Consider the following 24314-nt stretch of genomic DNA (forward strand, 5'->3'; position numbering starts at 1 on the left):
ATAAATGATTTTAAAAACACACAGACTTCTAATTTCTTTCCATCCCCTCACTGCACCACATAGAATCTGACTTCTTTCCTTTGGGGGTGTTGGCTGACTTCCCAAAGTCAACAGATGCCTCACACAGAGCTGGGATCAGCCTGGATCTAAGCTCGGTGCCGCCTCCACAAACACTGAACAAATACCATGCTAGCAGGGGGCACCATCAGACAGTGGCAAGCTCGATTGCCTCACTCCTAAGAGGTAGTCAAACCAGTATATATCATTTCTTCATCAAAAGGATGCTAAACAGAAAATAATGAGTGTTGGAATTACAAAATTGTGTGTATGTTAGAATGCAATGCACGAAGTGTGAATACAAATTATTGGTTATGTAATGGTGGACACATTACTCAACTGCTCTAGTTGGTTTCTTAAGAGATATAAAGAAAATACCACCATTCTTCAGGGTTACTGTGAGACTTAACCAGAATAAGGTCTATAATGTACCCAGCACCCCACCTGGCATACACTAAGCATTCAGTAAATGCTAAGGCACTGAAAGCCAGGGGGAAACAGTGGAGAAAAGACAAAAATGAGCACAAGTAAGACCAAGCCAGGAAGAATAAGCAGAGAGAGATGCTCAGTGCTCACTACATTAAATTGCTGCTTTTTCAAGAGAGGAATACAAATGAGGTGAAGTGAAGGGGATATAGACAAGACTGGGTTCATAGGAGCTGCAGCCGAGCCCCAGACACTGATCCTACAGCCCTCTGTCTAACACACACCTCTGCACACTGCCACCAATACAGGCAGGGAGGGAAGAAAGGTCAACCTGTCTATTTTGTCCCCATTTTCCCTGGTGTTCTCTCTACCCACCAAAGGCTCAAAAAAATCTACCGCCTGCTGGCTGCACTGAACCTAAACCCCTGCACCATTCCCCCAGGCCCTCACCTGCCACAACCACTTTGCCATCAGCCTTTCTTTTTTAAATGCCAAGAATGCTTGCCAAGGACTCCGTCCAGTGTCTGATATCTGTAGGGAATCCATCATTAGACAAATTAAAGGCATCAGGACTTCATCTTCCTATAGGAACTGTGAAAGCTGGATCAGCTTCAGACATAATGCACAAAAGCTGATAGCTCCTTCTGTCCAGGTTTCAAAAATTAAAGTGTAGGACAGAGCACAACGAGTATAAAGCTGTGCTGCGCAGTGTGGCAGGCCTATGTGGCTGCTGGGCACCTAAGCATGGCGAGTGCAAACTGAGGTGTGCCATCAGTATAAACTATGCCAGATGTGAGAGACTGGGTATAAAAAGCAAATCAAATGACACATATCTAATTTTACATTATTTGTTGAAATGATACTCTGGATATATACTGCTAAGTAAGATTTATCATTCTAATTAACTTTACCTTTTTCTTTTTTGTGTGTGTGTATGTGTGCAGGGTCTCACTACACAGCTTGAACTCACAGTGATCCTCCTATTTTCAGCCTTGCCAGTGCTGGGATTACAGGTGTGCATCCCCACACCGGGCCTCGGTCACCGGCTCAGTGTGCCTGGGGGTGGAGCCAGAGCAGCATGTAGTGCCAGGGATCTAACCCCAGTCCTTGTGCTTGCCTAAGCAGCTGCTTAGTTGACTGGGCTATCTTGTGGCCCTTCTTTATACTTTTTTAAATGTGACCTTTACAAATTTTTCTACTGCATGTAGAGCTCACATTATACGTCTATCAAAAAGCTCTGGTCTAGAGTTTGCCTACCACTGTTTTTCAGTTGCTGTTTCATCACTGGAACACCCCCTGATAATGTCTAACAATCGGGCAGCCTGAGTAAAAGCATTACACTCACGCAATCCCACCTATATCAGATGTGTCCCACTTCATTCCTTTGATAATTCTGCATGCTTACATTCAGAATGCAGAGTCCAGAATTTCTCGTGTAGCCTGTTTAATCTTCATATTTTTGGAAACCACATCAAAAGAGCTACTGAAGATGAACTGAAGGATGATGGGTCAGGTAAGTTCAGAAAGTTTATTTCCCCTCCTGTGATAATTAACTGTGGGGTCAACTTGAAGAGATGTCTGGATGGTTTACTCAAGAGGGAAGACCCAACCCAGGAGTGGGTGGGCCAACTCAGGCTTGTGACCTGGATGGAATATAAAAGGAAAGAAGCGAACCTCACTTATTTCTTTCAGGGAGCTCTAGTCTTTGACACTGCTGTCAGACAGCTGTCTCCAGGCTTCCAGTGCAGGCTCTTTAGCTGCCTGATATGGATCCCCACAGGACTGAGGAATGCACTCCAGGCCTCCACTTCTGATTGGGTGCTTTGGATCTCCAGTGTGCAACTGGCCCTTCTGCAGTCTTCCACACAAGACTCTGCAGGTATCCTTCCTTGTAAATCATAAACTATGATACCTAAGGGTATGTATCATACATTAAGGTCAATGCAATTCATCACACTAAGAGATACTAAAAAACTCATACAATCATCTTGATGCACAAAATTTGACAAAATTCAACACCCTTTCATGACAAAAAATATTAAACTAGGTGTTGAAGGAAACTTCAATAAAAGCTACATGTGAAAACCCTACGGCTAACACCATACTAAATATGAAAGTCTACAAGCTTTTCTTCTAAAATTAAGGATGCCTTCTTCTACCACTTCTATTCAGTATAGCACTAGAGAATCTAGTCAGAACAATTAGGCAAGAAAGAAAGAAAAAAAGCATTCCAATTGGAAAAGAAAAGGTAAAATGTTATCAAGGCTGGATGTGGCGGCGTATTACATCAGTAATCCAAGCACTTGGGAGGCTGAGGCAGAAGGATCACCTGGAGTTCAATGCCAGCATGGAATACATAACAAGTTTAAGTCCAGTCTGAACTACACAGTGATTCTGTCTCAAAAAAAAGTAATCAAATAATTCAAATAATTTTTTGTTTTCCTTGAAGAATCAAACAGAAGATAATCTAACTATGTAAGAAGGGGATATTTCACTTATAGGCCCTTCTGAGGAATTTTGTTAAAGTTTCTGTGGGAGAAACACTGGCATAGTGATGTTGAGCACTAAAGATAGTAATAAATTCAAGATTAAACAAAACTAGGAATGAGGATGGAAGAAAAGCTTGACAATTTCACATGACCTGAGAAAGTGCAGGTAACTTGAAAAAAGAGAAGGGATAGAGAGGAAGAGATGGGAGTCAAAGAGTGTTACACAAAGTGAGAATCCACTAGAAGCCTAAGGAATTTGAAGAAGGGGGCCCAGGGATATAGCTTAGTGGTATAGCTCATGCCTCACAGGCACAAGGTCCTGCGTTCGATTCCTGATACCAAAGGAAAAAAAAAGAATTTGAAAAAGTAACTAAGGATTTTATACAAAAGATTAGTGCTTTCCCCAAAAACACTAATTGAAAATGAGTAATTTTATAGAAAGGAAGCCTGGTATATATCACTTCATTACCAAGGAACATGATCAGGAACAGATTCAATTGGATTACGCTGATTTTACCTGATAGGATGGATGCAAGGAAGTAAAGCTTTTTTTTTTTTTTTTTTTTTTTTTTTTTTTTTTTTTAACTGACAAACTGTTCCTGATTGAAGAAAATAGAGGACTGAATTTTTTTGATTTTGTTTTTTAAAAAGGAGGTTGATGCTAGCACACGTGTAATCCCACCACTCTGGGAGGCTGAGGCAGGACTGCAAGTTTGAGCTCGGCCTGAACATGTAGGAGACCAGTCTATCCACCAGTCCCAGGAAGTGCCACTTGTAGGAACTGAGTCCTGCTAGTTTGGCACCCTGACCAGGGATGAACAAGGATGAAAGACAGTCAGTTTAACATGCCGGGCAGCTAGGGGACTCCTGCCTCTAGCAGATTCAGGATCCCCAAACATCTGGCTCACCTGCCTTTATTCAGAAACAAATATAAACAATCACAGTAACACAAGATTCACCTGTCTTCCAGTATCCATAAAGACATGTGCCAGTGAACAACAGAGGCGGCCAATTAGGCCCCACTTCTGTCTTCTGACAAGGACAATCAAGCCATTTAGTGAGATCCTATCTCAAAAAATAAACAAGGGAGGGGGCCAGAGGTGTAATTTAGTGAGAAGGGTGTGGACTCATTCTCCAGGATTACAAAGAGTAAAAAGGTCATTTGAGAGACAAGTGGAAACTCCAAATGCGATCTGAGGATTAGATAGAGCAGTAAGGTTAGCTCTCTGAACAAGATTGCTGCATGTGGTTTTATGAAAATGCCACTGTGGGAAAGCATCTGATCAAAGAGAATGAACACCTGGGATGAAGAAAAGGACAAAAGAAAGAAGGGGAAAAGATATACAAAGGATAGCATGGATGACCAGACTGCTTTCTCTGGAGCAGTTAATGCTTAGTTTTTCTTCTCCTTTTTAATTTCTTGTACCCTTTTTTTTTGACCAATTTTGCATGCTTACATCTGGTAATCTAGACTAAGTTGAAGACATTATGCAATACAACCACCATTGTTGAATTTCTATTATTTTGTTTAGTGAAACTGTTATCATTCTGGTTTTTAAAACTTTTTCATTTTCTTTAAAAAAAATAAAAAGCAAATGCCTTTGTAGAGATTGCACATGTAAAACCCGGAGGAACAAAGGGCATCCTCTGGGCACTTTATTCTCAAAAGGGTTCAGAAAAACAAACCTCAACTCTTCACATACCAGAACAAAGTGCACACAGGCCACACAGTCACGTATACAAAATCACACCACCTTAAGTCCGGGAAAAACATGGGTGCATCTCCTGGAACCGAAAGGCTGGCAAAATCTAGCTATGAATCAGAACACAAAGCAATGTAAGATTAACAAGATTCTAAAATCAAGCCTCCTGTGTAGTAAAAAACGTATACAAAGCAGCTGACCCAATGGGAGATTTGCAAAATAGGTCATAAAAGAGGCAATCTTCCTTAAAATAAATGTGTAAAACAGTAACCACTCATCAAGAAAACTGGCCAGAAGTCACAGTTCACAGCAAAATGTGCATGACTTCGTATGTATGAAAAACTGGAGGCAAAGCTGTCTTATCCATCAGTGCTCCATCGTCTTTCCAACGCCTGACACGCTTAGTGAATTACAATCAGCTTTACTAACATAAAAATAAGAATACTGAGTGGAATTTAAGATTTCCTTGAAGTTCCTAATATCCTAACGAGGAGGTGCAGTTAGGGTAATATATTTAAGTCACTTGAAATAATTTGTTTATATCATTAGTTTGATTTGCAACTGTTATTTAGTTTTCAGATTCAGGATTTTCTTATTCCTTTATTTAGTGCATTTTTAAGTAGGTGAAACAGTTTGAAATTCAAACATAAAAAGATACATGCAGAAGTCTTACTTCTATCATGTTCCTACTTCTTTCCACTACTCCAGTCCTGACCATAAATATGTTTCTAATTTAATTTCCAGTTTCTTTTTGCAAATATATTGCCTTATATGTATGCATAAACATTATTTCCTTTTTCCTTAAGCTTATACCTTCTATATCTTGCTCCTGTGTTTGGTTTTTATTCGACAATGAAACCTGGAGATTACTAGAATGTACTTGCTTGTTTATGACTGCAATAGCCTCTATGGCATGGATTTTATTAAAATAGTCAAATAATTCTCTAGCTTTAAAATGACTATGCAAACATAGAAATGACTAAGAAGATTGTTTATTTGTTCACCCACAGTTGATCACTAATGGCATTCTGCCAATTCCACCTTATTGCAACTCCCTCTTTTTGTTAGACTAAAACAGAATTTAGATATGCCATTTTATTTAAACAGTCCAGTGTGTGCAAAAGGGCATTTTACTTTCCTAGAAATAACTCAAGTAGCACCATGTACCGAAAACACTTTATTGTAATGTGTGGTTTCAGTCCATGCTCTGCTGGCCCCAAGACAGAAACATCAGAGGAAGCACACGGTCAGCAGATAAGCCTGCTCATGGACAGCAGCTGGGAAGCAGAAGGAGTGTGAGGAGGGGAGATGCAAGCACAGGCCTGGGGACAGAACACAGCCTTCAGCCACCCTTGAGGCTCCACCTCCAAATTGCTCCTTTGGCTAGGAGCTCACCAAGCACCACTCTACTGATGAGGCTGGTGTCCCTATAACCTGTCCCCTTCCCAAAGCCCTCCCTCCAAACACAGGAGCTTCTAGGAGACATTCTTCCAAACCATCATAATATCCCAGATACTTGGGAGGCTGAGCAGGAAGATCACAAGTTCAAGGCTGGCCTCAATTTAGCGAGCCCTTATCTTAAAATAAAAATTATAAAAGGGCTATTATAAAATAGCTCAGTAGCAGCACAAGCACATGGCCTTGGGTTCAATCCCCAGTACTGTCATAAATTAAAAGCTGACCTTCTGCAAAAAAAATATTCATAGAAGTTTAGACATACCACATTCCTGCTTGCTTTCCTGCCAAACACAGAAGAAAAAGCCAAGTCCTCATCTTTTTTAACTCAAGACTCCCCCGCTGCTTCTCATCTACTCCCAGCAAGATCCCCTCTTCTTGGCTGGCCACTTTCTTCTCCACAGTGACAGCTAGGTCCGCCTCTGGAGAGACGTTCACCTCAGACACAGACACTTACTGCCCCTGGTTTCCTGACAGCTGGCAAAGGCACAATGACGCACTAGCTGCGACATAAGCTCCAGGAGCCAAAGGAAAACCTAAGAGATTACTAACTACATTTGCTGAGGCTTTAGGCCACTATGCCTATTTTAAATATTTTAGGAGTATTTAAAAATATGTATAAAAGGAATTACTTATCAACAAGAGAAATGAAATGCTAAAAATTTGTTCTATTACTGAAATATACAAGCCCATTTAAGTAGGTGAGACAGAAATGACACCGGGGTATGTTTTGTTCCCAAAGAAAAACATTCAGTGTAGGGCTGACCAGATAGCTCAGTGGATTAAAGTGCCTGTTCAGGCAGACACAGGGGCCAGCAGTTTGATCCCCAGGGGTCAGGGGTGCGATCCCTGAGCCTGGCATGCTGGCCCGGCCCCAGGGGTGCACGGAGACGGTGATTCAGACTGGGCATGGTGGTGCGCACCTGTAATCCCAGCACTTGGGAAGCTGTCAACAGGAGGATCACTATGAGTGATCTATGTAGTGACACCCTGTACTATTAAATATAGTGTACATTAAGTATACTATTAAATATGTGTATTTTATATACATATTAAAAACAAAAACATTCAGTGTAAAATATGAACAATTTAATTATCTTTAAATAATACATGAAATAATTTACATGCTATACATTCCCAAACACGATGAACAGAAATCCAATTTTATCAGACAAACACAATCTACTTTTCGTAGACATATACCCTATGGGTCACTCAGGCTGTTGTCTGATTTCTATGTGAGAGCACATAAATACATTTAGATGTCTAACACTGAAGATTATGATAACAAACCAAAAGGTTGAAGGTGAAGTCTGATATGAACAATTCCAAATGTACGATCTGCCTGGAACCAAGGTACAAAGCTTACCTTTGTGGCTGGAAACATTAAGTTCACTTTCCTAGTGCTTATATATGGAAATAGGATTGATTAATCCCACACTATATTTAATGGTAAATTTTTCTTATTGTTTAAAAAGAAATATTTTTCTTATTATATAAGGTATTACAGAAATGCACTGGAAAAATACACAGGATCAGATAAACTCTTCCAATAAAGCATTTTCATTTGAAAAAGATGTGTCTGTTCACATCTAGTATGACAGATACAAGTACAACAAATACTCATGAAACAGTCTATGCCAATGTCCTAGTGCCCTCGAATCCTACCTCACGCCACCCATGCTACTCACAGTCTCAATTTTAAAGTCATCTGGGTAATGCTGCCAAATACAACTGACATTTGGTTTGTTAATTTAAACATATGTACTAGTACACAGTAATATAATACAGAAAAATGAAATTCTTGCCTAGAGTTTAAGTTGCTTTGAAACATTAACTAGGCTCTCCTTAGTTGTCCTTTACTTCTTCTCTATTTAACAGAAGAAATGGATGTTCCATATAGAAAGCACTGCTTTAAAATTCATGCAAAGAGCAAAACCTAAACTATCTACACATCCCTTTTTACTTTACCCAAAAGTTTTGGGTGCAATGTTAAATATTCCAGGAATGGCAATTCCTTAAGTGATAAGGCAGTGGAGAAAAACAAAAACAACGTATGTACTATTATTCATTGTTCCTACTAACAATTTTAGTGCTTCAGCTCTTTAAACTTAGTTATAAAAGGATTAAAACCAACCACAAAGAATCAATAGAATTCACATGTAAAAAAGTCAAATGTGGTTATACATAAAATCAACAATACAACCTGTGAATAATAAATCATCCCATGTAGCACTAAACAAATTATAGGCAGAACAAAACCTCCAGCTGCACTATGGCAGTGAGCAGGCATGAACTAAAAGGAGAACTTCAGCGACTGTTCGCATAGGAGGAGTGAGGCATGCGACTCCTGCAGTACAGGGAGTGCGATGCTTAACAGATAAAACAAGGCCGGCCAAAAAAAACAAGGCATTCTGCTCCATGATATAAAACTTAACGGTAAAGAATGAACAGATTTTATTTTAAGGCTTTCTTGGAAATATTTTTCATGGCACTTCAATATTGGACAGCACTAAAAAGCAAAAATATGTAAATATTAATAGTTATACAGTTACAGAATTCAACATACATGCCACGTCAATTAAAGGGTCACCCTGTCAAATTTTGCTTTCTTACAATAAAATTACATTTAAGAAAGCTATTTATGTCTAGCTGTAATTAATGTAAGTCATACAGAAATGTCAATTCACAGGTATACAGTATAAAGTGTTTTTTAAGTACATCTACAAAATCGCAGTCATTTCCTACAGAATCGATTTCATTTCTGTCAGGAAATGTAACAAGCATTTTCTCTCACAAGAGCAGGTATTACCAGCTCTCAACTACGGTTATCGTTACACAAGTTCTTTTTGGTCATGGGCCCCCACCATTCTCACATTAATTTCCTGTACAACAGTCAAGTCCAGAAAACACTTGGAGTCTAACAAGTCATTCTTGCCACACCATACTCTAAGCCTACCACAGCAGGTTCTGATTTGGAAAACTCCTCTGTGTAGTCACTGTAACGATTATCTGTCGTGTTGCTGCCCTCTATAGTTCGAAGTGTGTCAGTGACGGGTAGCAAAGTCTGCTCTTTAAGACACAGGGAGCTTTTGCTGGCAGGCAACACCGGATGAACTGAATTTAATGATTCCTTGGTGAGAATGTCTTCTGTTTGCTTATTTCTGTGCTGTTTAATTTTCTAAAACAAAAATTTGAAAAAAAATTACCACAGATACTTCACGGTCATATATATGTTAAGAGAAAAAAGAAAACCTACTTTTGCATGTATGATATGAAATTAAACCTTAAAAATTTAAAATCTAGTACACCTAAAGTAAAAATCCCAATTGTTTATAATTTTTGTGGCAGAAAATGCTTAGTTATGCTTTATATTTTCCAACAATCCAGTCAGCCAGGCTTGACTGCAAACGGCTACTCGGCCTTCACATTTGAAGAGGATATACACAACCTACAAAAGTATTACAAGAGCATCTGGGATGAATATACACTTCTTAGATGAATAAAAATACATTTATGAAAATATGTGCAACATCACTGGTCATACAAGAAATTCAAATTCCATTTCACCCAAGAAATTATTACTGTTATCAAGAAAACCAGTAACAAATGCTGGCGGGGCTGTGGGGGAAAAGGAACTCTACTCCACTGTTGGTAGGAGTGTAAGGTGCAACTACCAGTGTGAACATTGCTCAAAAAAGTTGGACTAGATGTTCCATCTGACCCAGGCATTCCCCTACCGGGTATCTTTCTGAAAGAATTAAAAGCATCATACCACAGCAATACATGTGCACCTATGTTTACAATGGCCATTTGTAATAGTCAAATCTTGGAAACAGCCCAAGTGCCCATCAACTGGTAAATGGGTAAAGAAGTGGGTTTTTTACACAATGGAGTACTATTCTGCCATGAAGAAAGATAAGCTTGAGATAGCTCTAGGAAAATGGATGCACCTTGAGTTCACACTCTTTAAGTGAAATAAATGTGCAAACACTGCAGTTTTTCTGGTGTAAGAAACTGAAAGTGTATATAAGGACCACAGTATATAACAGGTACTGTGAAAGAGAAAGACAATGTTCAAATGAGGAGAGAAACCTAGAAGAGGGGATGGGGAAAGAAGGTAAAAGAGAGAAGAGGAGAGGAGAAAGAGGAGGAAGAGGAAGAGGAGGACAAAGAAGAGGAGGAGAAGGGGGAGGGGAGGGGGAAGGGAAAGGTAGGGAGGGAAGTGGTGGGGAAGGGAAGGGAGGGGAGGAAACAAACCTTTGTATATGGGGAGGGGAGGAGTCATTGAAGGGAGAGCAGGGGAATGAGGAAAGAAAACCAAGTCATATCATGTACACATACAAATTCTCTGTGACAAATGTGATCATCATGTATATCTAAAATGTACCAAGAACACATGATTGAAAACAAGTATTTCAAATAATTTTATATGAAAAAGAGTATGTCTAAGACATCCTGAAATCATAACTATATAACCTAAAAATCCCACTTAACTAGCTAAAGTTCTGGCCAGTTGTGAAGAGCTTCTCACAGGGTCTTCCTACAGCGGTTCATTAAGGGAACATAATAGGCCTTAGAATGAAACAACTTCTTTTTCATTTAACAGAATATTTTATTAAATGCCTGCCTAGCAAGTGCAAGGTCCTAGGTTCAATCCCAGGTTCCCCCTCCCCCCCCAAGAATATTTTTAAAGTGTCCTTTGGCAGACTATCATGCTTTAGAAACACCCTGGCTCACCTCCAGATAATCATTTGCACTACCCATATTTTGGGCTTGCCTTTCTTTTAACATACACTTCCACAAGTCACTCAAGTAGTCACTACTTCCTAAGAGATGAGGGGACAGCTGCCCGAGGAGCAGACAAGACAGTCTTATTGGGTTAAATCATCTCCCTGGTATTTTTAAAAAATATAGTTCCATACTTACTTATCTGTCCTGGTTATATATGAGAAATAGGAAAGACTACAGCAAAATCTAGGGGCAGAGAGGGATCTTAAGACACATAAAACATGACATGAAAATTCAAAACATCTACATAAAACATACCATAAATGAAGTGGAAAAGAGAAGAATAGGCTGGACTACGCTATGTGCAATACGCACAGCTGACAGAGAATTACAGTATGACACTTAAGAACTGCAAAGCAACAAGAAAGAGGCAGACGGACCAAATGAAAATAAGCACAAGTTTGAACAATTTAGTCACAGAAAAGGAAAAGCAACAAATATGAAAACTCATTCAACTTTTGTTATTATAGAAATACAAAACTGAAAACAACTTAAATATGAAAATTAAACTAATTTAGTATTCCAAATATTGGCAATAGGTATTTCAGAACACTTACCGATTCTAGGTCTTTAATGTCTTCCTCCAACCGTTCATTTTGCTCATTCATATTCATAATTACATTGAATACAGACTGCCTAGGATGCAATGGTCGATCAAATTGGTGGTACATGTTTCTCCAAAACCTTTGTGACAAGATAAAAGCTATTACCAAAACACAGACAGAAACAATAATCTCTAGTGGGTGACTACAGTTCGCCCTTTTCTATATTTTATTAATCACCAGAGAAGTGATTAATTCTAAAAGTTCACAGGCTTAAACACATAAAGATAAAGAGATGTAAATGTTAATTGCTGATTTGATCAGCACACACTGTGCATAGGTACAGACTGAAATAGCACTTTATATCTCAGAAATACATAAAATTATGTTAATACAATATCTTTTAAAATGTGAAGACATATGCACACTAACTACTCTCATTGTATACATGTACTGAATTATCATCCTGTACCCCATAAATACCCCAATTAATGGAAGAAGTTTTGTTTTTTTAAATCGTACGAGAGATTGAACCCCCAGACTGTGCGCTGACCTACACCCCTATCCTCATCAGCTTTTTAAATTTTGAGACAGGGTTTCACTAAGCTGCTAAGTTTTCCAGGCTGAGCTTGCATCTGTAATCCACCTGTCTCATCCTCCCAGACCGCTAGGATTACAGGTGTGCATCACCCCAAAAGCTAATAATTAAAATGAGTTTGAGAAAGATAGGATACAAATATTCTTTTATTTTTTTATTGAGAAATAAATATGAATGGGACAGTTTCACAGATGATTAATAGGGCAGTTTTGATAATCAATACATTGTACATTGTTATCTTCTTAGTGGTTATCCATAGTACAAGAAGCAGACAGGATATTCTGTCCAAAGGTAGTACACCTCTTTACATTCTCTTAATGAACAGAATGATTTGTTCTAATGGTGTTTGTAAATAGGATATCAAGTCCGCATCTTGTATAGCAATTAACCACTAAGAAGAACGTATGCAGTGTTAATTATTGAAATTGTCCTACTGATTTGATTTGAAACTGTCTCATTGCTGTTTATCAATAAAATTATGGCAAAAAAACCCCCCAAAAAACAAAAAGTTAGTACATCTCTTTCTTCTCATTGAATTATGCGAAAGTAGCTGTAAATTTCTCCCATTTTGTATATATAAATACAAAATGATCTTTCCTTTGTAACCTTCTATTGTCTGTCAGAGGTGAATATTCTATTGGCATCTATATACTACGGAGTCTGAATTCAACTAAACAATCTAACACTGTCTAGCAGTCTATAATATTAGTGGGTTATCCTCACAAGTTATTGACTTGAGCCTTTTATAGCTCATTGTATTAATATGGCTTCACTTTATATACCTCGTTTTTATATTTTTCTACTGAATGGTTAAGACCAAGATATAGGGGCTGGTGAGATGGCTCAGTGGTCTAAAGCACCTACTTAGAACAAGCTAAGCTAAGCAAAGCACAGGGACCGCAGTTCAATCCCCCAGCACCACATGCCAGCCAGCCTCGCCCCTTGGTGGGCTGAGCTGGCCACATACACACAAAATAAATAAATAAATAAATAAATAAATAAATAAATAAACAAACAAACATAAAATTGAAAAAAAAACCCCAAGATATAGCAAGACCTATATAACAAGAAATGTAACTTTTGTATCTGATAAGGTCAGCCAAGTACTCTCAGGATTTATCGTGAAGCCCTGTACCACCCTTTGTACATCCTTTTGTCAGTGTCACACATAAGGATGAGTCACAGCCATTGCTTGACCAATTTGCTTTCTGTGAAAGCCTGAGAAAATGTTTTCTCTCTCCATGTGACTCTCCCCAGGCACACTATACATCATCAAACACATTCCTCAGTGAAACAAATATTTCAAGGATACCAACTCACTTAAAATTGAAAGAGACTGTATTTGGCTCCAAAACTGTAAACCTCTGAGATTTGGGACTGTAGAGAGGATTCAAGTACTTCCTCTGTTCATCCAAAAGAAATGGCCACAGGGAGTAAGTCTTCTCCTTCAACCTTAATGTAATAAGAGAAACATACAGATCTTTCAAGGAGATGCAAAGTACTACTACTAACACTAATTTGATAAACCAGACAATTGTTTCCAAAGTAGGTTAGGTTTTAATTTTTTTCACTCACAGTCTAAGCTCTTGTCTTTGTATCCTACTTTTTCCTTTTCACTCACAATTATGTAATAAAACCACATCTCTTGAATACAACACAGGTATGCCATTTTTCCTACAACTATACACTTAAGAGATTCCTTTCAAGTCATATGATTTTTCAAAAATTTGGGTCTCTATTTCACTTATTTAAAATTACCACACATTTATAAATGTAGAGCCACATACAAATGGAGCTCGGCTTGCTTAATTGCTTTACCTCCTGTCTGGGCTGTGGAAGCAAGCACCACAGGCAGGACCACATTTATATGTGAAGTAGAAACTGGGAAAATTTAAAGGAAAATAGGCAAAATCAAGGCATCATGCAAAGGTGTACATGCCAGTCACACTATGTGTCAAAGGCCTGGTGGGAAAGGGCAGAACGGTGGTGAAGGGTATCCATCCCACATAAACAACATAGACTGGAAGCTGGGGAAAAGCAGACAATCTCATTTTTCCAGGACTCCAAAGAGGTGTGGCCTTAGAGAAAAACTACTAGGAAAAATCTACTCCCAGGACTTCAGGCACTAACTGAAAAAAAGTTTACCTTAAAATGGCTCCAAGGGCCAGCAAGATAGCTCAGTGGAATAAGCGCCTGCTTAGGTAAGTGCAGGGACTGCAGTTCAATCCCCAGCACCACATGCCAGGAGGATCACTACGAGTCTGAGCTACGCAGTGACACCCCGCACCAAATATATAAAAATAAATAGATAAATAAAATGGCTCCAAAAAGCTCCAAGTAAAGCTGCCTGCACCAAGTCTAGATAAACTATTGTTAATGACTATAGCACATCGCTAAGGACTCGGCACTTTTTATTTGTTCCTCTCTGCCATACTCTTATTTTTGTTTCCTTTACTTAACCTTCAGAATTCTCCAGGTGCTCTCTCAGTTCTGCTGCTATCAGCAGCATGAGTGCATGGCCGTCTCCAAACTACTACAAGATTTAGCTACTCTACTACATTATTTGGATGGTCAAGAATCTTAAAACTGCTCCTTACTGCTACTGTTAGGAAAGCTAAGTTCAGAAGCCAAACCTAAAAATACCTCAGATGTCTCCTGCATCAAAATTTAGCTAAAAACTCCTATCTTCTGAGACTAGTTCAGAAAGAACAGGTGAATTAGGGTCCCACATGCAGGCACACTGCAGCCAGCATAAGTACATTTATTTTTCCCAAAGTATTGTCTGTTTAGGAATATGCAAAGAGCCATAAGTCTCCATCTCATCTTAAAACAAAGCAAGTTTTAAATCTTTTACCACACTTTAAAAACAGTGACTAGTGCTTCCTAGGAAATAAAGTAATAGAAAGCTTCCTCTGTCTTGAAATTAAATCTGAAAGTTATTAACCTGGAAAAGGAACATGAGAAAGTTTCCAGGCTGCCAGCAACGTTTCTTCTTGCTATGTGCAGTTTTCTTTAAGATACATTTAAAATGTGTTCTTACTAGGCCCCTGAGGGTGTAGGTTAAGTGAGAAGGGCACTTAGTTTCAGAAATACAGAGAATAAGATTTACAATAATTCAGTTCTGTTTTATATTGTAAAGACATCTTATTAAGTCAACTATGATTTATGGTTATGGGACTTTAGCTCCAAGGGAGAAAAAACCCATTTTCATTAAGTCATCTTACTTCAGTTCTTCTCTTTCCTTCTGACAATTTCCAAGGAAGTTTCCAAACTGGCATGAATGAATATGTTCATGGATCTGGAGAAGAAATGCCTCACTGAATTCAAAAGCTTGTGGAAACTGTTCCATCAAATGCCACACACATTCCAAGAACTGAGTAAATACTGGTGAGACTTCCTTTGGGTCACCATCCAAATGGCCACACCTAACCCCCAGAAAGCACAAGTTTTTAAAAATGCCCTGAAAGAATTCCATTGTGCAGGTAATAATAAACTTAAACATGCATACAAAAAATAATAGTAAAAGCGTATTAACATTTAACACCCCCCCAAAAAACACAAACTAATATTTCTTTTTATCATAGCCACTATAGCTATAGTTCATAGCTGTAATTTTAAAAGATCTACTGCTTTTTAAATATTACACTACAGGGGCTGGCGAGATAGCTTAGCGAACTAAGTGCCTGCTTATGCAAGCACAGGAACTAGGGTTTGATCCCTGGTACTGCCAGCCACCAGGTCTGGGCATGGTGGCACATGCCCATAATCCCAGGGCTGGGGAGGCTGAGAACAGGAGGATCACTATGAGTTCGAACTGTGTAGTCAGACTCTGTACCAACTTAAAATTAAAAAATAAATATGTACATAAATATTACACTACGGGCTGGGAAGATAGCTCAGTGGCCTAAGTGCCTGCCTGGCAAGCCCAGGACCCTGATTTGATCCCCAATACCACATGCCATGCAGGCCCCACACCAAGCCAGCAACTGGAACCAGGCATGGTGGTGCATGCCTGTAATCCCAGCACTGGGGAAGCTGAGACAGAAGGACCACTGCAAGTCTGAGCTGTGTAGTAAGACCCTCTATCCAAAAAATAAATAAATAAATAAATATAAATAAAAATAAAATAAATAAAAATAAAAAATAAATATTACATTATTGGAGTTGAGGATATAACTCAGTGGAATAAGCACATGCCTGGCAAGTGCAAGGTCCCAAATTCGAACCCCGGTACTGCAATAAATAAATAAATATTACATTACAGAAAAAAGGTAATAGCCTCAAAATTAACAAATGTGTCAGAATTGAAAGAAATGACAGAATATTAAATCTCACATACAATACAGTACACCCATCTTCTAGGTCATATGTGTTCATTAAGAATAGAAACATTGTGGCATTCTAATTTTATTAGTCATAAATGTATAATTAACACTCACCTCTCTGAAAATTTATGTCCAAACGAGATCCAATCTTTTTCTATTAAGACCTTAATGAAAAAAAAAACAAAACCATTTTTCAACATTTTATTAGAATGGATTGAATTCTATTAGCTTAAAAATAGTATTATGCTTTTAATTTATTTTTCCAAACAGAATACTCTATAGACAAAAGATAGAACCTGGGATTAAAGGTAAGGCGTAAGAGTAAAAATATATATAAAAAGAAACAGATGAGTCTCACAACAAAATATGTCAACTGTGCAACACTGTGAGGGAAATGTGCATGTCAGAGGCCGGGGAGATGGCTCAGTGGAATAAGCACTTGCCTGGCAAGCGCAAGGGCCTGAGTTCAATCCCCAGTTCCACCAAAAAAAAAAAAAAAAAAAAAGAAAAGAAGTGTGCATGTCATAAAGCAGTACTGCACTTAAAGAGTTTTGTGTAAACAAATATGGCACACAAAATGCTAGGAAAGTGTAAACTAAAATGCTAGCAATAATTAACTCAGAGGGCTGGAGAGATGGCTCAGTGGTCTAAAGCACCTACTTGAAACAAGCTTGGCAAAGCACAGGGACCGCGGTTCAATCCCCCAGCACCACATGCCAGCCAGCCCCGCCCCCTGGTGGGCTGAGCTGGCCACATACACACACAATAAATAAATGTAATAAAAATAAATAAATAATAATAAAAAAAGGCCTGTCATCTTAAAAAAAAAAAAAAATTAACTCAGAAGACAATGTTTAAACCTTTGGCATGTATGTACAATACTTATGTACAACTTTTTAAAAGTATATTTTAGTACAGGTTCTCACTACATACATTGGACTCCTAGTGATCCTCCTGTTTACAGCCTCCCAAATGCTGGGATTACAGGCACACACCACCACACCTCAGCATACCCCGGGGAGCAGGGCTGGCACGGTAGGCCCAGGGATGGAACCCCTGACTCCTGCGTCTACCTAAACAGGCTCTTTAATCGGCTGAGCTATTTGGCCAGCCCTCTTATGTAGAACTTTTTGAAGGAAAAAAAAAAAAAATCAATGATAAAAATACCAACAACTGAAATCTAAATGTTGATATTCATTCTCTTGAATAGACTATCTTTATCTTCCTCTCTGTCACATCTTCTCTACCTACCAACTCCACTGGAATAATAAATTTCCAATGTTTTCAAATCCAAGCAAAATACATCTAGATGCTTGGGATGCAGTTTCTGGTGCATGTGCAGGCGCAAACCCTGGCCTCACTACTTTGATTTCACGGAACCTTGGCCAAGCTATCTTGAGGCTGGAGTGGCACATTTGACTCTGGGTCCTCCATGTTCGTGTACACACTGATGCCTAAACCCTAACTTGCAACTTTTTCAAGAAACCTGCTTTCTGCTGAGGTGAGTGCAGAGCAAGAAAGCAGCACCATTTATCCAGGAACCAATTCAGGAACCTAGAAAGCCTCCCAGAGGACGACCCTTTCCTCTAGGCCACAACCAATCTGTGACAAAGTCTCACTTTTATTTTTATTAGTCCATGTTCACAGTACAAAATGACTGCACTTGGCGTGGAGTTGCTATAAGTATATATATTACATCTCAATTCCTTTCGCATCCCTGGCCCCTTCCTCCTCCCTCTTTTCTTGGTCCTTTTCCTTTCTGCAGAAGATCTATCTCCTCACAAGTTCTGCTTCCTCCTTTCCTATTATTTACCTTTGGTTTTGCTCTTCATTTATATTTTGCCAAGCAATCTTTTTTAGAAGCACTTATCGAGTTACTGTTTCCTCTTATGAAAGCTTTTTGATGGTTTCCCTACCCAAGGGGGAGGTCACAACCCGCCTTTCTTCTTCAGGCTCTTCGCCCACTTCACTGCCCTGCGCCAGCCCCTTCTCACACTCCCCGACTGCCACCCTCACACACCACCTGCAGTCACCTAACAAGGCTAAATTGAAGGTGTTCCTGTGGCTCAGGAAACTCTGAGTGCACCTGGTCATTTGTTATTTGACTTCATGTGGAGGTCTGGCAAAGAAGGTAAAGAAAATATTCATTATTTTACAATCTCCAGGTAAACTGTACATTCAGCTGTCAGGGGAAAGGGTGTAAGTGGAACATTATTTTCTTACTAGCACTATAGTCCTCTAATTTTCTTACCTCTATTTAGCTTGTTCCAAATTCATCAGTAGCACAAAATAAAGGTGCCAAAAAGGGATTGGTGATTTTAAGTCTTTTCTTAGATGATACTGTATTTAAAAATCTAAACACAAAGCCCTTACAATATGCTTTAATTTACTTACCAAGAGTTAAAATGTAAAATCCAAAAATTAATTTGATCCTAAGATAAAAATATAAGCCAGGATTTTATTTTCCAAAAGTGGGAACCCTTTTAATTAAAAATTTAATTTTCTTGTATAAAACATGCTTAATATACTGTACACCTAGCAAATGAAAGTGTTTTAAATAAAAGTGCCTTCCAGAATGCAATTTTAAAGTACTCGTGCCTTGTTTTACTATACCACTTAGGCTGTACAGCAACATTCCTGGCCTCTGTCGGTATATGCCAGCTGTGCCGCTGTGTTAACACCACAAGGTCCCTGTGGAGGACAAAATCACTTGTGTCTGAGAACCATGGTTGAATTCAATAAACCCTTACCATGAATCCTTTGATCGTCCTGTAGTATGAATCCAGCAAAAGCGATCCAAGGGAACAAACCTGGGAGGTCCTATCCCACCCATCAGAACAATGTACCAGGACACTTGCACTTTCAACCATTATTGCCTGAAAAGAAAGGTCACATGCTTAGATGCTAGCAGGACAAACTATATAAACCAATGAATCTATCTGCCACAACAGCAAGAGCTGCACCATGAAGAGCTACATCTGCAATGCTTATGTTGCGATAGCACAATTTAAAAGTAACAACCACAATAAAGCAACCAAAAAAAGTAGAAAATGTTTCAAAATACTTAGGCATTTCTTTCTAAGTTTCTACATTAAATGCACAAATATCTTTTATCAGAGTGAGAGCAGTGTTTCTGTTTTTACCAAGAAAAATGTGGAAATAGGCCAGTTGCACCAAGAATTTTTAAAGTCGATTTTTAATTGATGGATATAATAATTATACATATTTTAAAAAATAATTATACATATTTATGAAGTACAGTGTGAATTTAAATACACATATACAATATGTTGCGATCAACTCAAGGTAACAGGCATATATGTCACTTTAAATACTCAATGTTGGGAACACTCAAAATTTATGAGCTATTTTGAAACATGCAATTAATAGTTGTCAACCACACTTACTCTACAGTGCTATGGAATATTGGAATTTCTTCCTATCCAGTTACACTTCTGCACTATCTTTTCTCCATGACTTTTCTTTTCACCCTTTCCAGACGCTGACAACCACTGTTCTATTCTTACTTCTACAAAACTCATTCTTTAGCTTCTATAGTATTTGTTTTTCTGTGCTTTATTTTACTTAACATGGTGTTCCGCAGTTCTATCCATGTTGTTGCAAGTGACAAAGATTTGTTCATTTTTCTGTTGGACAATATTCTACAGTGCATACATACCACATTTAGTATTCACTCATCCACTGATGAGTACCTAGGCTGATTCCATCTCTTTGAATGTGCCTAGACTCATTTTTTCTCTTTTTTACTGTAAATAATGATACAATAAACCTCACAGTACAGATACATATCTGATACACTAATCTCACAGTATTCTTGGATATATATCTACCAAGTAGTGGTAGTACAATTGGATCATACAGTATTTTGAATTTTTCAGGAACTTCCATACTAATTCCTATAAAAGCTGTACTAATTACATTCCCAACAACGACAGAGAAAAATTCCCGTCATTCCCTATTCTCACCATGTGCTGTCTTTTGTCTTTTTAGTAATGATAATTCTAACTGGGGTGAGGTGATATTTCATTTTAGTTTTAACTTGCATTTCCCTGATGAATGATATTGAGCACTTTTGAAATTGGTGCACATCAGTAACAAAAACAAGATTTGTCTTGATGTATTGATAGTCATATATTTTAATTATATTTATTATATATGTTTAAAGGTAAAATTAATGTAAACCTTATTAAAGAGGTAAAGAATAAAAGTTATGTGAAAGGAATGGATACCAGTAACCAAAGGATAAACTCCTTTCCAACCATTATAATGCCCAACCAAGTATGAGAGAGCAATACCTTAGCTAAGAAGATTGCAGCATCCATAACAGCTTTGATGTGACGAAGCCATCCTGAACTCTCCAGACCAGAGTAGAAATCGTTAACACAAAGCCCCTTGGTACCATTGACTGAAAAAAGAAAATTTTAAATCAGAATGGTGCTGGAGTTTCTACCCTTCCTTTTCAGTATCTATTATGATGAGTGAACTGAAAAAAAGGACAATAAAACAAACAGGCAAGACTCTTCATAAATGAAAAGATGCTACTACAGAAGTATAATAATGAATTTTTTTGATGAACTTTTCTGGCATTTTTAAAACTTTTTTAAAAAATGTATTTGGTACAGGGTCTCACTATGCAGCTCATAGTGATCCTCCGGTCTCAGCCTCCCCAGCACTGGGATTATAGGCATGTGTCACCATACCCCATCTCTGTGGCCGGCACAGTATGTGGTGCAGGGGATGGAACCCCAGTCCCTGCACTTGCCTAAGCCGGCGCTTACTCCACTCAGCTATCTTGCCAGCCCTGTCATTCTTCATACTTAAAGAGAAATGCTCCAATCTATTTTTAAAAAATGTAACCCAAGTGTTTAAAATAGTCATATTTCAAAATTTTATGACTGGAAGAATACCTTACTATTCAAATATAATAACATAATCTCCAGTATACTGACTACTCTAAAATCTCTAATAGCTATAATTTTTTGTAAAATCATTATAGTAGTACTAACAGTAACTACTATCTAAAGGTACCTACTGAATAACTGCAATGTAGCTAGGCCAAAGTGAGACCCATTCTAGGTATGAAATACACAGCTGATTTCTAAGATTTGATGAGAAAAATACCTTAATATGAAATTTTACTGACTATATGCTTTTACTTTTTAAAATATGATCAGAAATTTTTAAATTATATGTGACTGGCATTATGTTTCTATCAGATAAAGCTGCCTAAAAGATAAACAAAATCATACCTTCCAATAATTTCTGAAGGCTAGACCTCATGACATGAATATTTTCTATTCCAACAAACTGAAATCTAATCTGAGAATAGTTGTCTTCATTTTCATAACCTTTTCCCGCTGCTCTGTTGGCCATAGCATTCAGCTGAAATTAAAATTTTAGAAATTACGAATCAAAGTACTCTTATCTTTTAAATTAACTTACTAAAATTTCATGAAAACACTAAATCAGCCATATTTTAGCTAGGAGAGAATGTAAAAGAACTCACCAAACCTGAGTAAGTTGTCATTTTTAATAACCAAAAATATCAACACATTACTTAAAATAAATGATACTAACAGTGAAACAAACTTATTATATAAAGGAAAGACCTAGATTGCACAGATTCATGAAGCAAATTTATTTTCCAAATGTTGATATATTTCAAAATTAAAAAGAAGTATCTCCTATCTGAATCTTAAATGATTCAGAAGTCAACAGACTTTTTCTTTTCTTTTTTCTTTTTTTTTTCTTGAGACAGGGTGTTGCTATGTAGTTCAGGCTGGCCTTGAACTCACAGTCATCTTCCTGCCTCAGCCTTCAGAAGGCTGGGATTACAGGTATACACTACTACACACAGCACCAGAAATTTCTAGAATGAAACTGTAAGATTCACTTCAGAACAAACCTGGAGTGTTTGGTTATTCAGAACCACAGGGACTCTAATACTGAGATCTCAGCACCTACTTAGGCAGAGCTCAGCGGCTGGGGTTTAATACCCAGCATGCCCTGCAGGCCCCACTCGCGGGGCGCACTGAGACAGTGATTGAGACTGGGCGTGGCGGTGCATGCCTGTAATCCCAGCACTTGGGAGGCTAAAAACTGGAGAACCATGAGTCTGATCTATGTAGTGAGACCCTGTAGACCCTGGCCTAAATACAGAAAAAAAAAAAAAACCCAAAACCTGAGACCTCAAACTTGTTTCCAAGTACCTGAAGTCCTCCAACTGAGGACAGATAACTCAAGGTCCACAAATCATTTAACAGTGTATATCCTGCTATCTATCTTCAAGCACTGGGTCCTAAATCAACTGGTCTATAAGGAAAAAGCAGAATGCCCATGGGCCTATCCTCCTGGGATATTAGATCAAATGTTAGCAGAGATTAATTTAGGACTTGACATGCTTACTCCTCTCACACTAGGACCTCAGAGAGCATGTTACTACATGTTACTACAAATTACTAGGTATTCCTTTGAATGATTCTGGATGAGAGGGCATGTAAACTGGAAGAAAAAGTAACATGATTCAGTGGACTGAGCACAGATTGGTAACAAGAACAGTTAAATTGTATCTACTATTTCACTGGTTACTCAACACTTATGAGGTTAAAGTAAGGTTAAAGGCTAGACATCAAAAAGGTTTTCCCATTATTATTACTTGATTTTTAAGTTTAACTAGACAAGCAACCAAATAAGGATGTGTTTTTTTTTTTTTTGTTAGAAGACAACTGTATCAGGGCCATGGATATAGCTCAGGTCTGCCTGGAAAGCATGAGGTCCTGAGTTCAATTTCCAGTACCAAAAATAAGTAAATAAACAAACAAAGGACAACTGTATAAATAAAAGATATTGGGCCTTGAGACACAAATCAGATCTCACCTTCAAAAAGTCTCATATTATAATTGTGTTTTATTTCTAGTAAGACTTAAAAAAAGTTCTAACCAATTAATCAGTCAGATTATACAAGAAATAGAAGCCACTATACACTCTTAATTTTGAAGTCTTTTTTTAACAAAAAGTATTATTTTTAATACTTCCTAATTACTCAAATTAATCTACTGTGGTCTCCATTATCTCTGGAGGTTGGGTAATGATAACAATGAAGCTAAAGCAGTGACCATTCCCTCCGCAAAGCTGCCTAAAATTGCTGTGGTCTGTATTGCTCACTCGCTTTTTCTCATCGCTTTCTCTTATTTTCTCATCATTCCAGATTTTTGAAGAAATCCTCACTATAATTCTGCCAATGTCCTTTTGTGTAGCCCACCAGCTCTGCATGCGATGCTACAATAAAAATTAAAAGTAAAGTTAGCTATTACCATTGACTATTTTAACTACCTTAACTTTAGGGTCCTATATGAACTAACTTTGCTCATAAAAAGAAAACAGGGTTCTGATTCTTGTCTTGATGAAAATTATACTTTAGACCTTAAATAGTCTAAAAACAGTAATTTCCTGCTCACTTTAATTCTCTAGTTTGAGTTTTCTAATTTACAGCATTGTTTGTCCTCTCTAAATATTTCAAATTAACATCATTTAACGCAAAGTGGTCAAATTAAAAATTTTACAAATAGTAAGAAAAAATAGTAAGAATTTCTATTCACAACACACACATTATTAGGTATTTCTTCACAATAATATGACTTTTAATATACCATTAAGAATTCCAGCAGCTTTTCTAATAAAGTGGTATCTTGGCTCATGAACTTAATTCTTTCTGAGATTCTGGTTGCAAACAGAATCAAATTTCCACATAAGATCAACACTAAAACTAACCAATGAATTTGATACAGTTCATGCCCAACTCAGTTTGCAATTAGAATTGTGCAAAGAATTATGTTTATGATCAAGGTACTACTGTATATCAAAAGACATAAACTACCAGCTGGGTCAGAGACTGGTCTTCTAAGTTA

General features: G+C 37.9%; 1 protein-coding gene across 2 annotated transcripts in view; it reads right to left on the reverse strand.

The window, feature by feature from the left end:
• Positions 1 to 7202: 7202 nt before the first annotated feature.
• Positions 7203 to 24314, reverse strand: part of Mtmr6 (myotubularin related protein 6) — a 63361-nt gene continuing 46249 nt past the window's right edge. The window contains exons 7-14 of one of the 2 annotated variants that reach the window (XM_023715081.1): positions 21657 to 21789; positions 20703 to 20812; positions 19137 to 19262; positions 16501 to 16550; positions 15286 to 15486; positions 13382 to 13513; positions 11479 to 11605; positions 7203 to 9311 (exon numbers count right to left, since the gene is read on the reverse strand). In XM_023715081.1, the coding sequence (XP_023570849.1) occupies positions 9051 to 9311; positions 11479 to 11605; positions 13382 to 13513; positions 15286 to 15486; positions 16501 to 16550; positions 19137 to 19262; positions 20703 to 20812; positions 21657 to 21789 (1140 nt within the window). In that variant the 3' untranslated portion in view covers positions 7203 to 9050. The remainder of the gene's footprint in view (positions 9312 to 11478; positions 11606 to 13381; positions 13514 to 15285; positions 15487 to 16500; positions 16551 to 19136; positions 19263 to 20702; positions 20813 to 21656; positions 21790 to 24314) is intronic. The other variant, XM_004631036.2, reaches the window with a different exon arrangement.

This window comes from Octodon degus, unplaced genomic scaffold (genome assembly GCF_000260255.1).
Source record: "Octodon degus isolate 3935 unplaced genomic scaffold, OctDeg1.0 scaffold00038, whole genome shotgun sequence".
NCBI lineage: Eukaryota > Metazoa > Chordata > Mammalia > Rodentia > Octodontidae > Octodon > Octodon degus.